An 11,648-nucleotide genomic window follows, 5' to 3' on the forward strand; every position below is an offset into this window, starting at 1 on the left:
ATCCACGTTAGTGTAAGTTCCCACACCCAGAGGATGCAAATAAACCAGCACATGTACAATACTATGCCTGGCACTTCACCCTGGCAGAGCCAGGTACCCGTTCGATGGATAGATCAATGGTAGCAAGAAGAGGCGAGGCTAATAACTTTTCAAAGTTTTACTTTAACAACATCAAGGTAGACAACTTCAGGACATACAACGAGATCGTTGGCACTTTCCAAGGTAATCTATGTCCTGCCCCATCTTCCTCTTATCTAGGGCACCAGGACCCCTTCAGGTATACCCCAGCTGGGGAATACTAATCACTGAAAACACTACATTTCTGTAGAAAGGGCCTCACCAAGTCCCATGGGGGCCATATCCAGAGTCTCACTCCTCTTCCCCACACCTCGTACCCAAACTCCTCCTACTCCCAAACATAACTCACCATTTGTCTATGGGGAGGATGCCACCTAGTAGCCAAACTGTAAATTGCACCTACACCCTCTTACAAGCATGAGTCCAAGGTCAGCCTTGCCCCAAGATGGTATTTATTAAAAACTTGACTGCATTCTTCCCCAGTGTCAGAAACTTGAAAGGGTTTGTAACCTTACACTATGATTCACTGCCAGCCCTTCTCTTTTAAGCAGCCATAATGCACTGTGTAAGTGTTTGGTAAAAATGAAGCCTCTAAATACATTTTTTTCAAGTATCTTCAGGCCGGTCATGTGACTCTTGGCCGCTCTAATACTCCGATCCAGGGCTACAGTGGGAGGGGCCAAGATCTCCCTCTGACATCAGCCCCTTCTGCTGTAGCCCTTAGATAGGGGAGGAGAGTGGTCAGGAGTCACGTGACTGGCCTATAGATACATGAAAAAGGGTATTTACAGGCTTTGTTTTTAACAACACAGTGCATTATGGCTGCCCAACCCCTTTATGACTAAACCTTTTTCTGACATTTGTTGCTTCAGTATTTTTTGCTAGAAAATTACTTAGAACCCCCAAACATTATATATATTTTTTAGCAGAGACCCTAGAGAATAAAATGGTGGTTGTTGCCATATTTTATGTCACACTGTAATCGCAAATCTTACAAATGCAGTTTTTTTTGGACAAACACACTTTTTTTTACTTAAAAATAGGAAAACAGTAAAGTTAGCCAATTTATTTCTGTAATGTGAAATATAATGTTATGCCGAGTAAATTGATACCCAACATGTAATGTTTTAAAATTGCGCACACTTGTGGAATGGTGACAAACTTTGGTATTTAAAAATGTCCATAGGTAATGTTTTAGAACTTTCTACAGGTTACCAGTTTAAAGTTACAGAGGAGGTCTAGGCCTAGAATTATTGCTCTCGCTCTAACGATCGCGGTGATATCTCACATGTGTAGTGCAAACACCGTTTACATACGCAGGCGTGACTTGCGTATGCATTCACTTCTGCACGGAGCGCTTTAAATCTTTTTCCTATTTATTTCATTTTCATTTTATTTTTTTTTTACACTGTCCCTTAAAAAAATGTTTTGATCACTTTGATTGCTGTCAGAAGGAATGTAAACATTACTTGGGACAGTAATAGGCAGCAACAGGTACTGTTTATGGAGGGATCATTTTTTTAAATTGGGCACCTTTAAGGCTCCAGTACCCAGAAGTGATTTCATGATATCGCTTCCCGGTTTTTACATTGGAGATCCGATCGGAGCCGAATCCGGCTTTGTTTGGGTCTTCGGCCAGCCGGTGGATGTGCCGGCTGGTCGCTTGGGTCCCCCCGTGGGATGGGAGACACGGGCGAGCCACGGAAGGCGGGGGGGGGTTACAAAGAGGAGGGCAGAACCAGGCAGGATCAGCCAGGTTTTATACAGCTTCCAGAGGGACAGGGTAGACAGTACAAGCACTGTGCAACCTGCTATAAGGGGACAGGAGCTCTTATTTTTTTTTTAGGGTTACAAACACTTTAAATGTCACTTTGCTTTCTGCTGTCAGAGATGGCGTCTGCTGATCTAAACCTCTCTGGAAGGATGCAGCCACTCTGATTGGCTGTGGAGTGACAGGTAGCCAGGCTTAGCAGGGATTAGCTGTGAGCTGATTATATTATTCAGCAGGTGAGGCTGGCCGACGTCTATAGTACTCAGTCCCGTGCAGGAACAAGGTCAGAACAGAGCGCCTGTTTCCGCAACTGCAATAAACAAAACAGCTTTGCATGTTATGATTGTGGAACTACAAGTAACAAATCAGCTTGCTTGCTGGTCTGTAGAACTACAAGGAACAGTTTAGTAGCAGTTTTATTGCTTTAACCACTTCATCCCCGGAAGGTTATATCCCCCTTATCCACTATTATACGGCGGCAGGTCGGCAGGTTCCCGCAAATTGCCGTACCCGTAGGGCAGTTTGCAGGAGTGATCCTGTGGGCGTGCACCCACTCGCCAGTGGGGAAGCTGATCCACGGGGCCGGCCACCCGCGATCGCTACCCATGGAGAGAGAACAGTGGTCTGCTGGTGTACACACGGCAGACCGTTCTTCTTTCTGGAATCCAAACAGAGTTCCTGTGTTCCTCCCATTTAGGATCACAGGTCTCTGTATTGATTTCACAAGCCCATCCCCCACACAGTTAGAAAACACCCTCCAGGATCACATTTAACCCTTTGAACGCCCCTTTCCTGCCAGTGTCATTAGTACAGTGACAGTACATATTTTTAGCACTGATTACTGTAGTGATGTCAATGCCCCCCCCCCCCCCCCGCAAAAAGTGTAAAAAATTTAAGTTAGGGGTCCGATCTGTCCGCAGCAATATCGCAGTCCTGCTAAAAATCGCCACCATTACTTGTAAAAATAAATAAATAAATAAAAATGACAAATCTTTCCCCTATAGACGCGATAACTTTTGCGCAAACCAATCAAAATACGCTTATTGGGATTTTTTTACCAAAATATGTAGCAACATACAAATTGGCCTAAAATGATGAAAACAATTTAATTTTTTTTTATTGGGAATGTCATAAAGCAGAAAGTGAAAAATATTATTATTTATTTATTTTTTTTCAGAATTGTCGCTCTTTTTTGTATATAGCACAAAAAATAAAGAAAATAAATACATTTTGGTTACAGCATCGCACAACCACTCAATTGTCCGTAAAGTAACGCAGAGCCGAATCGCAAAAAATGGTCTGGTCATTAGGGGGAAAATCTTTTGGTCCAGAAGTGGTTAATGACCAGGCCATTTCTTGCGATACGGCACTGCTGACAATTGCGCGGTCGTGTGGTGCTGTACCCAAATAAAATTTATGTCCTTTTTTTCCCCACAAATAGAGCTTTCTTTTGGTGGTATTTGATCACCTCTGTGGCTTTAATTTTTTGCACTATAATCAAAAAAAAGAGCAAAGATTCTGAAAAAATAAATAAAATAAAAAAATAAATCTTTTTTATTTTCTGCTTTAAAACATCCAATAAAAAAAAAAAAAAAAAAATTTGTTTTCATCAATTTAGGCCAATATGTATTCTGCTACATGTATTCTGCTACATCTGTTTGGTTAGGAAAATCCCAATAAGGGTATATTGATTGGTTTGTGCAAAAGTTATCGCATCTACAAACTAGGGGAAAGATTTAAGTCTTTTTTATTAATTATTTTTTTTTACTAGTGTAGCAGGATTCCCAGACGTTTTTCTGGATGTGGGTCCGCCAGGGTTACCGCTAGCAACAACAGCACATTTAATCATGTTCTCCAAGTGTGAGCACTGAGACAATGACCAGTCTAGTATCTTTGGGTTTTTGTATTTATTGAGAACTTGGATGGGAGAAGGGATGAGTGGGATACCCCTTTGGCTCAACTATGCACAAATTGCTAGGGACAACTGAAAAATGCAGAGTGGCGCTGACTTGACGCTGGCTAAATGCCGGTCAACGCCAGTTGATGCTGATTAACGCTGGCTTGCTGCCTGTTAACTCCAAACTGACTTTGGACTTTCTTGCATAAAGAAGTCCTCTTTGAGCTCCCTTAAGCACTCCTTGCTGAGGTAGCTACCTGTATGACTGCTGCACTGCTGAACACTTCAGGGCCCACACCGGCACCCCCTTCACATATCTTCAGGGCTTAGACTCTGGCACCCCCTTTTCTAAGCCTTCCTCTACTGGTTAGCTGGCTCCCGGATCCCTCTAACCTTCTGGAGTGGTCCCCTCTCCTACGCAGACCCCTGGGCTGTTTTGAGTACCCACAATACTGTTTTTCCTGGAAACCTTTGCCCAGCAGCTCCACTCGGTCTACAGTACACTGGATCCCTCTCTGCAGCTCAGCTCAACCTTTATCCTCTAGGCCGAATGCCCAGGACACCCTCATTAGCGCTGACAGGAGGAGAGACAGCTGTCACCCTCCTCCTGGCACTCTGCTTCGCGCCAAAGATGCTCTGTCATGTGCTCCCCTCAGACTTATACCCCATCCCAGGGTGCATTGCAGCAGGTTCCGCCCACTGAGACTAATATAAGCCCCAGGGCGCTATTGGCCAGGTTTCCTCCACTGCCCAACAAGAGCCCTCATTGGACACAGTGGGGAGACTCCCCGGACTCAACAGACATCCCTGGAAACACATGACAGCCTAGCTAAAATTATCAGGCCCCCCTGATAAGCAGACAGGGCCACAATATGCTCTTTCCTAGCACCTACCTAGGAGGGTGCTACACTATTAATGGCAACAATATTTTGGGGGACTGCGACATTTCAGCGGACAGATCATACCTCTAACTGACATTTCTGAGGGGACCAGTGACATTACTGCAGTAATCAGTGCTAAACATATGCACTATTACTGTACTAATAACACCGACAGGGAAGGGGTTAACACCAGGGGCGACCAAAGGGTTAAGTGTGTCCCTAGGCCTAGGGGTGCTTTCTAACTGTGTGGGGGATGGATTCAATAGATAAACACAGAGATCAGTGTTCCTAAATAGCAAGAACATAGGATCCCTGTGTTCATCTGTGAAAGAATGGCGGTCTGCCTTGTTTACATCAGCAGACCGTCATTCTGTCTCTATGGAGAGCGATCGTGGGTGGTCGGCGGCCATCGCGTCTACCTAACCCGCTGATTGGCTCCCCCTCTGGCCATCACGCGTGCGCCCACTGTCTATTACACTAAAAATTTTGCGTAATAGAGCCAACCTGCCACAGTAAAACTATGGCAGGCAGTCGGCAAGAGGTTAATCTGTGACAGTTTTAATTGTTTTTTGCATTCCTATTCACTTGTATGGGGAGAAAATTAGTTCCACACGAAAGTTTGTTGACACCGGCCCTAATTTTCACCAAAGTGACCTATATTTTCCTGAGACACGCACATTGTTATGGATGAGATTCATCCAATATTGGTGTCTGTAACGGATCAACCGACACCCCGACTGGGTACCTCCATTGACGGATGCTCCTAATGCTTCCCGAGGGCTCCAAGCACTCCACCAGACACCATAAACACCTCAGACCCCACGAACCGCCGCAGCTTGGTTGGGGTCTCACCGCCTCCTACCCATCCTGGACCTATGACAAGGCTCCAGGTTCCAGTGGGTGAACCTCTCTTTCCCCAGAGAGTGAAGCAGGAACAGGTACAAGCTCTTACAAGAGCTTAATGATTATCCAAGGGAGTATGAAGAACATAACAATCCCTTGTAGTATATTCCCCCAATAAGAGACAGAACTCTAGATTGAGGGTGAACTAGAACTCTTTATTGAACAAGAAACAGACTTTTATACAGTTTTCCCCCACAAGGTTACCGCCCAGGTAGACCTTGTGGAGGGCAGGACATGACATTCACAATCCAATGAAAACAGAGTTTTACACTCCCATACAGTGTACACAATCCCTCCCCCCTGCCTGATTACAGTAGCATATGCAGATGAAAGTGTATACAGGAACATAATCAACCTAAACTAATTATCTAGCCACCTGGACTGAACAATGTGAGGTTAATAACATTTAACAATGGGACATGCACAATCCCCAGGGAAATGGTCTATAACAGTCTAAGTCTCCCAGTGTAAAGTGGGAATAAATCTTCATATTTCTATATGAAGATATTGCTGCCAAATATTACTGTCCCATCTGAAGCAATTCAAACCATCAATTATCTGCTCCTCACCTCCAGTGACGGTGAAGACATATCTTCCCCCCAAAGGTAGCCTATCCAGGTACAAGACCTCCAACTGGTCTGTGCCTGAGTTAGTCGGGTAACAAGTCCCCAGTGTCAATCCATCATGGCAGCTTCCTTGACAAAGTTCCACATAGTTTGTAAGTTTGTCCTGGCAAGGCGCATGGAGCTCTCATAGCCGATCAGTCTGTGGAAGTCTGGTTTGGGCAGGCCAGACTGGGCTTCTTGGGCACCCTGTGTCCCTAATAGACACAGGGGGACTTAGACATAAGAGGGGCCTAGTGGGCTGAGAGATGGGCTTTCCAGCCTCTCTAAGGTAGGCTGTGTTCCACGGGCCCTCCCAATGTCTGCACCCACCCAGTACCCCAAATTGTCCAGAAAACAGCATTATTTATTCACCCAGCCAACCTCTGCCTCTTTCATAGCACATACTCACCACTGGGGACTGGCCCTTCTCCTGGGAGTCCTTTCAGCCGCTGGAGAGAAGACAGGGTGGTGGGGCTCACTTCATCAGGCTGTTGGGGATCTGGGCCGACTGTCCAGCATCCCTGGGATATAAACGTGAAGACTGCAGTCTCATCCACTACCACAGGAACTCCATGTTTTGTACATTGAGAGCAGAGTCCAGCTGCACTCTGCTCTGTTGCCAGCCCTTCTGCTGGGTTGGAGTCATCATTCTGGGGCACCAACTGCTTCTGGGAAGGGGAGTCAGCTGCTCCATCTTTCTTACCCCCATCTGGCGGTTGGGGCAACCTTTATCCGATACTGTCTCCCAGATGCACAGATCCTGGCTGGAGAGAGAAGACAGTTTCCTCCGCTCTGACTGACTGTTGGGGAGGGAGGGCAGCAACCTCCTCTTCCTTCTCATCCTGGGCCTCCGGAACTGCCACAGGTGTGGGGCAGAGGTTATTAACCCTCTGTCCGGCTGCCAGCGCTTCAGCTGGGTGTAGAAGCTTTAGTTCATCAGCTTGTTGCTGGGGCAAGGGGCCGATTTCCCCAGCTTCCTGGAACTCTGTAGCTTTTGCGGGTGCTGGGCAGAGGTTGTTAGCACTTTGTCCTGTTGCCAGCACCTCTGCTGGAAAGTAAACTGTAAAGTCAGTGGCCTTGCACACATCTTGCTTGGTCACCAATTGTTGCAGGCAGAGGTCAGCAGCAATAGGCCTGAATGCCCGGTATTCTGCTGTAGGCTCACTGGGACGCTCCTCCTCAGCAGCAAAATCTATTAAATCCCCAGCCTCTGGAATTGCTGAAAGTCCAGGGCATGGGCTGGTGACAATTGAGTCCAGTGCCAACACTTTGGCAGGTGACTTATCATCCATAACATCCTCAGATGAAACGTCAATTACATCTATGATCCGTGGTTGGGGAATGAAGATGGCTTTCTCTTCTCCCATACCTTTATCCAGTGGCTGGACAGACGCATTTCTCCATCCAAGCGCGTCCCGTGCAGAAGCAGGTTTGTCCAGGTGAGTCAGCACTTTCTGTATCCGCCATAAGACATCCGCATCCAAGACCGTGGGTGCAGGTGAGCAAAGCACACTACTAATGTGCCATATTGTCGATTCTTCAGTTAGGATTTCTGGACTGTCAGCTGGTTCTTCTGGATATTCCCAGGCAAAGGGAGCCCAGCCCTGGTGCTCAGCAGAGTCTAGCAGCCGTCTGTAGGCGATCTCCAGCTCCCATTCCTGAATGCCCAGAAACTCCACATCTTCCAGTGCCCAGAGCACTTCTGAGATGTTCAGAATCCTTTCTCTGTAATCCATAATTTTCTCCAACTGCCACTCCAAATCGCTTCCAAAGTTAGGGTCCCCTGACAGCTTCTCGTACAACAGGCCCCGGCTGCAGTAGCCAAAGCCATCCGTTGGGCAGTCATCCGCTATCCAAGGGCATGTTTGGGATACATGCACCCAGAGGGCTCTATAGCTCTTTTCCAACTGCATCGCTGCCCAGACCAGCCTGCTTAATTCAGCTGTCTGCTCCTTGTGCGGTGTATCTCCCAAAAACAGCTCCCGCAATCCATACTGCGACCAGTACCTTTTCTGGAAGGACAGAAGGATTTTTCCCTGATAGTGCTGCTCACAGGCTAGCGTTTCCTTCCATAGATCCAAGCGCACAGAATCATGCCATCCTAGCAGGACCTGGTATGACACTGATCCCCTGTGCTGTATCTGCATCTCTCGCAACCTCCTTACGAATTCCTCTTCCATGGCGGCTGATATCTGTACCTCCCCCACACGAGTGTTAGCTCACTCTATAACGTTACCGGTGTCTCCAAGAGCTGCTTCTCCTCGCACAAGGATGCCCTCCCACCGCTTGCCACCAATGTAACAGATCATCCAGATAACTGACTGGGTACCTCCATTGACGGATGCTCCTAATGCTTCCCGAGGGCTCCAAGCACTCCACCAGACACCATAAACACCCCAGACCCCACGAACGGCCCCAGCTTGGTTGGGGTCTCAGCGCCTCCTACCCACCCTGGACCTACGACAAGGCTCCAGGTTCCAGTGGGTGAACCTCTCTTTCCCCAGAGAGTGAAGCAAGAACAGGTACAAGCTCTTACAAGAGCTTAGTGATTATCCAAGGGAGTATGAAGAACGTAGCAATCCCTTGTAGCATATTCCCCTAATAAGAAGCAGAACTCTAGATTGAGGGTGAACTAGAACTCTTTATTGAACAAGAAACGTACTTTTATACAGTTTTCTCCCACAAGGTTACCGCCCAGGTGGACCTTGTGGAGGACAGGACATGACATTCACAATCCAATGAAAACAGTTTTAAACTCCCATATAGTGTGCACAATCCCTCCCCTCTGCCTGATTACAGTAGCATATGCAGATTAAAGTGTATACAGGAACATAATCAACCTAAACTAATTATCTAGCCATCTGGACAGAACAATGTGAGGTTATTAACATTTAACAATGGGACAGGCACAATCCACATTCCCTCCCAATACACAAACAATAGGGAAGTCTGCCAAGGACAGTCTGTGTGTGTCTCTCACAGACAAGCACACGGAATACACATTATCTAGAAGTCAGACTTCATGGAAATGGTCTATAACAGTCTAAGTCTCCCAGTGTAAAGTGGGAAAAAATCTTCATATTTCTATATGAAGATATTGCTGACAAATATTACTGTCCCATCTGAAGCAATTCAAACCATTAATTATCTGCTCCTTGCCTCCAGTGACGGTGAATACCATCACAGTGTCCCTCCATACAACGAATACTATGAATAAAGCACAAGTCACAGCCCAGCCTCACCCTGTGTAGGAGGAGGTCACTCCTCCCAACTGCATTCTTCCCTGGAGTCAGAGAATTTTACTTTAATTTCTCTCTTCTGCTGTCAGCGATGGCGTTTGCTGATCTGAGAGCGGAGCTAGAATGTTTAATCTGTCTGAACTTTTATACAGATCCAGTAACGCTGAGATGTGAACACAACTTCTGCCGGGTCTGTATTGATTGTGTGCTGGATACACAGGAGGGGGCTGGAGAATATTCCTGTCCTGAATGCAGAGAGAAGTTTACGGATCGGCCTGCACTGCAGAGGAACACAACACTGCGTAACATAGTGGGGAAAATCCTGTCTGCTCAGCCTGATCAGGAGGAGTCCGGGGTCTCCTGTACTTACTGCGTGGACTATCCTGTACCTGCTGTTAGATCTTGTCTACACTGTGAGGTTTCTCTGTGTGATAAACACCTGAGAGTCCACAAAAAGTCCCCAAAACACATCTTAACTGACCCCACCTTGTCCATGGAGAGCAGGAAATGCTCCATCCATAAGAAGATCCTGGAGTATTACTGCACTGAGGATGATACTTGTATCTGTGTGTCTTGTTGTATGATTGGAGAACATAAAGGACATGGGATGAAGTCACTGTATGAGGTTTCTGAGAATAAGAAGAAGACACTGAGGAATGTTCTGCAGAAACTTAGAACAAAGAGAGAGGAGACAAAGGAAAGAATCCAGAGTTTGCAGGAACAAAGGAGGAAAGTAGAAGAAAAAGCAGCTGGTGAAACCAAGAGAGTCACTGTCCTGTTTAGAGATCTCAGGAGACGTCTGGAAGACCTGGAGGAGAGAATCCTGAGGGAGATCTCTGGACGGGCAGAACTTATCTCCATCTCCATCTGGGATCTGGAAATAAAGAAGGAGGAGCTGTCCAGGAAGATGCGTCACATTGAGGAGCTGTGTAACATGACGGATCCACTGACTGTCTTACAGGAATCAGACACAGGTGACTTGTGTGATACTGAGGATGGAGATAATGAGGACAGAGAGAGACATGAGGAACTCCTTCATGATGGAGGGGGTCTGGATGTGGCCGGGATATCACACACATTACACACATTATCTGATATAATAACAGAGGGAAATGTATACTTCTATATACAGGGAGCTGCAGACATATTACTGGATGTAAACACAGCCCATAATTCTCTACATATATCAGATGACAGGAAAACTGTATCCTGGTCAGATAGATACCAGAATCATACAGAAACACAGGAGAGATTTCAGGATCGTGTTCAGGTGTTGAGCAGTCAGAGTTTTTCCTCAGGGAGACATTACTGGGAAGTGGATGTCGGGGGATCAGATGGGTGGAGAGTCGGTATGTGTTACCCCAGTATAGACAGGAGAGGGGAGCAGTCACAGATTGGATATAATAACAAGTCCTGGGGATTGTACAGGTATAGTAATCGGTATTCGGTGATACATGACAGTAAAGAGATCCCCTTACCCATCAATATCTCCAGTAACAGAGTCAGGATAGATCTGGATTATGAGGCCGGGCGGATCTCCTTTTATGATCTGTGTGACCGGATCCGACCCCTCCACACCTTCACCACCACCTTCACTGAGCCCCTCTATGCTGGGATAGGTGTAGGCAAAGGTTGTATAAAGATCTGTGGGGGGGATGAGAAGGGGAAGGAAGCCTGAGTACTCGGTGGGTGGAATACAATGAGGTTAGCACTGGAGTGGAGAGATTTTGGCACATAACATTACTTGGATAAAGAATTTTTTCAGCTTCACTAGTGAACTTTCATTCATATGGCTTCATACTTAAAGCAATATACACTTATTTCTTGCACTGATTTCTAATGCAATTGTTTTCAATTTGTATTTCTACTATGATGATTGCAATTATTTTATACTAATTGATTGTTTTAAAGGGATAGAGCATCTATTATATGTTAATGGTCCCAAAGGGTTTTCTATGATAAATACATTTCTATGAGACTTCTCCATCGCTCCCTCTCAGATCACTGTGATTGGCTGGAATAACTGTATAATTATAGGAATGCAGTGCGATTCCTATCTGAATTGCATAAGGTTTCCCGGACTGCTCCTGTGTGAATTCAAGCTGAAACCACTATGACAGGCCTGGGTACACACATGAGCGGTGTGGGAAACCACATGCAACTTGGACAGGAATCGCACTGCATTCCTGTTTAAATGACATGCAATTATTTGCAGTGCGATTTGAACCCATTCATTTTCTATGGACACAAATTGCAAAGTATTAGTACTCAGAC

General features: G+C 46.1%; 1 protein-coding gene across 1 annotated transcript; it reads left to right on the plus strand.

Moving 5' to 3' along the window:
- Window positions 1–9,465: 9,465 nt before the first annotated feature.
- LOC309544085 (E3 ubiquitin/ISG15 ligase TRIM25-like) lies at window positions 9,466–11,052 on the plus strand (the record flags this gene model as incomplete). The annotated part of the gene is made up of 1 exon (XM_082276469.1): window positions 9,466–11,052. One exon carries the CDS (start codon window positions 9,466–9,468, stop codon window positions 11,050–11,052), a length of 1,587 nt encoding a protein of 528 aa, XP_082132595.1.
- Between the last annotated feature and the right edge of the window lie 596 nt (window positions 11,053–11,648).

Source organism: Pelophylax lessonae, assembly GCF_965119305.1.
Source record: "Pelophylax lessonae genome assembly, contig: HAP1_SCAFFOLD_886, whole genome shotgun sequence".
Classification (NCBI taxonomy): Eukaryota; Metazoa; Chordata; class Amphibia; order Anura; family Ranidae; genus Pelophylax; species Pelophylax lessonae.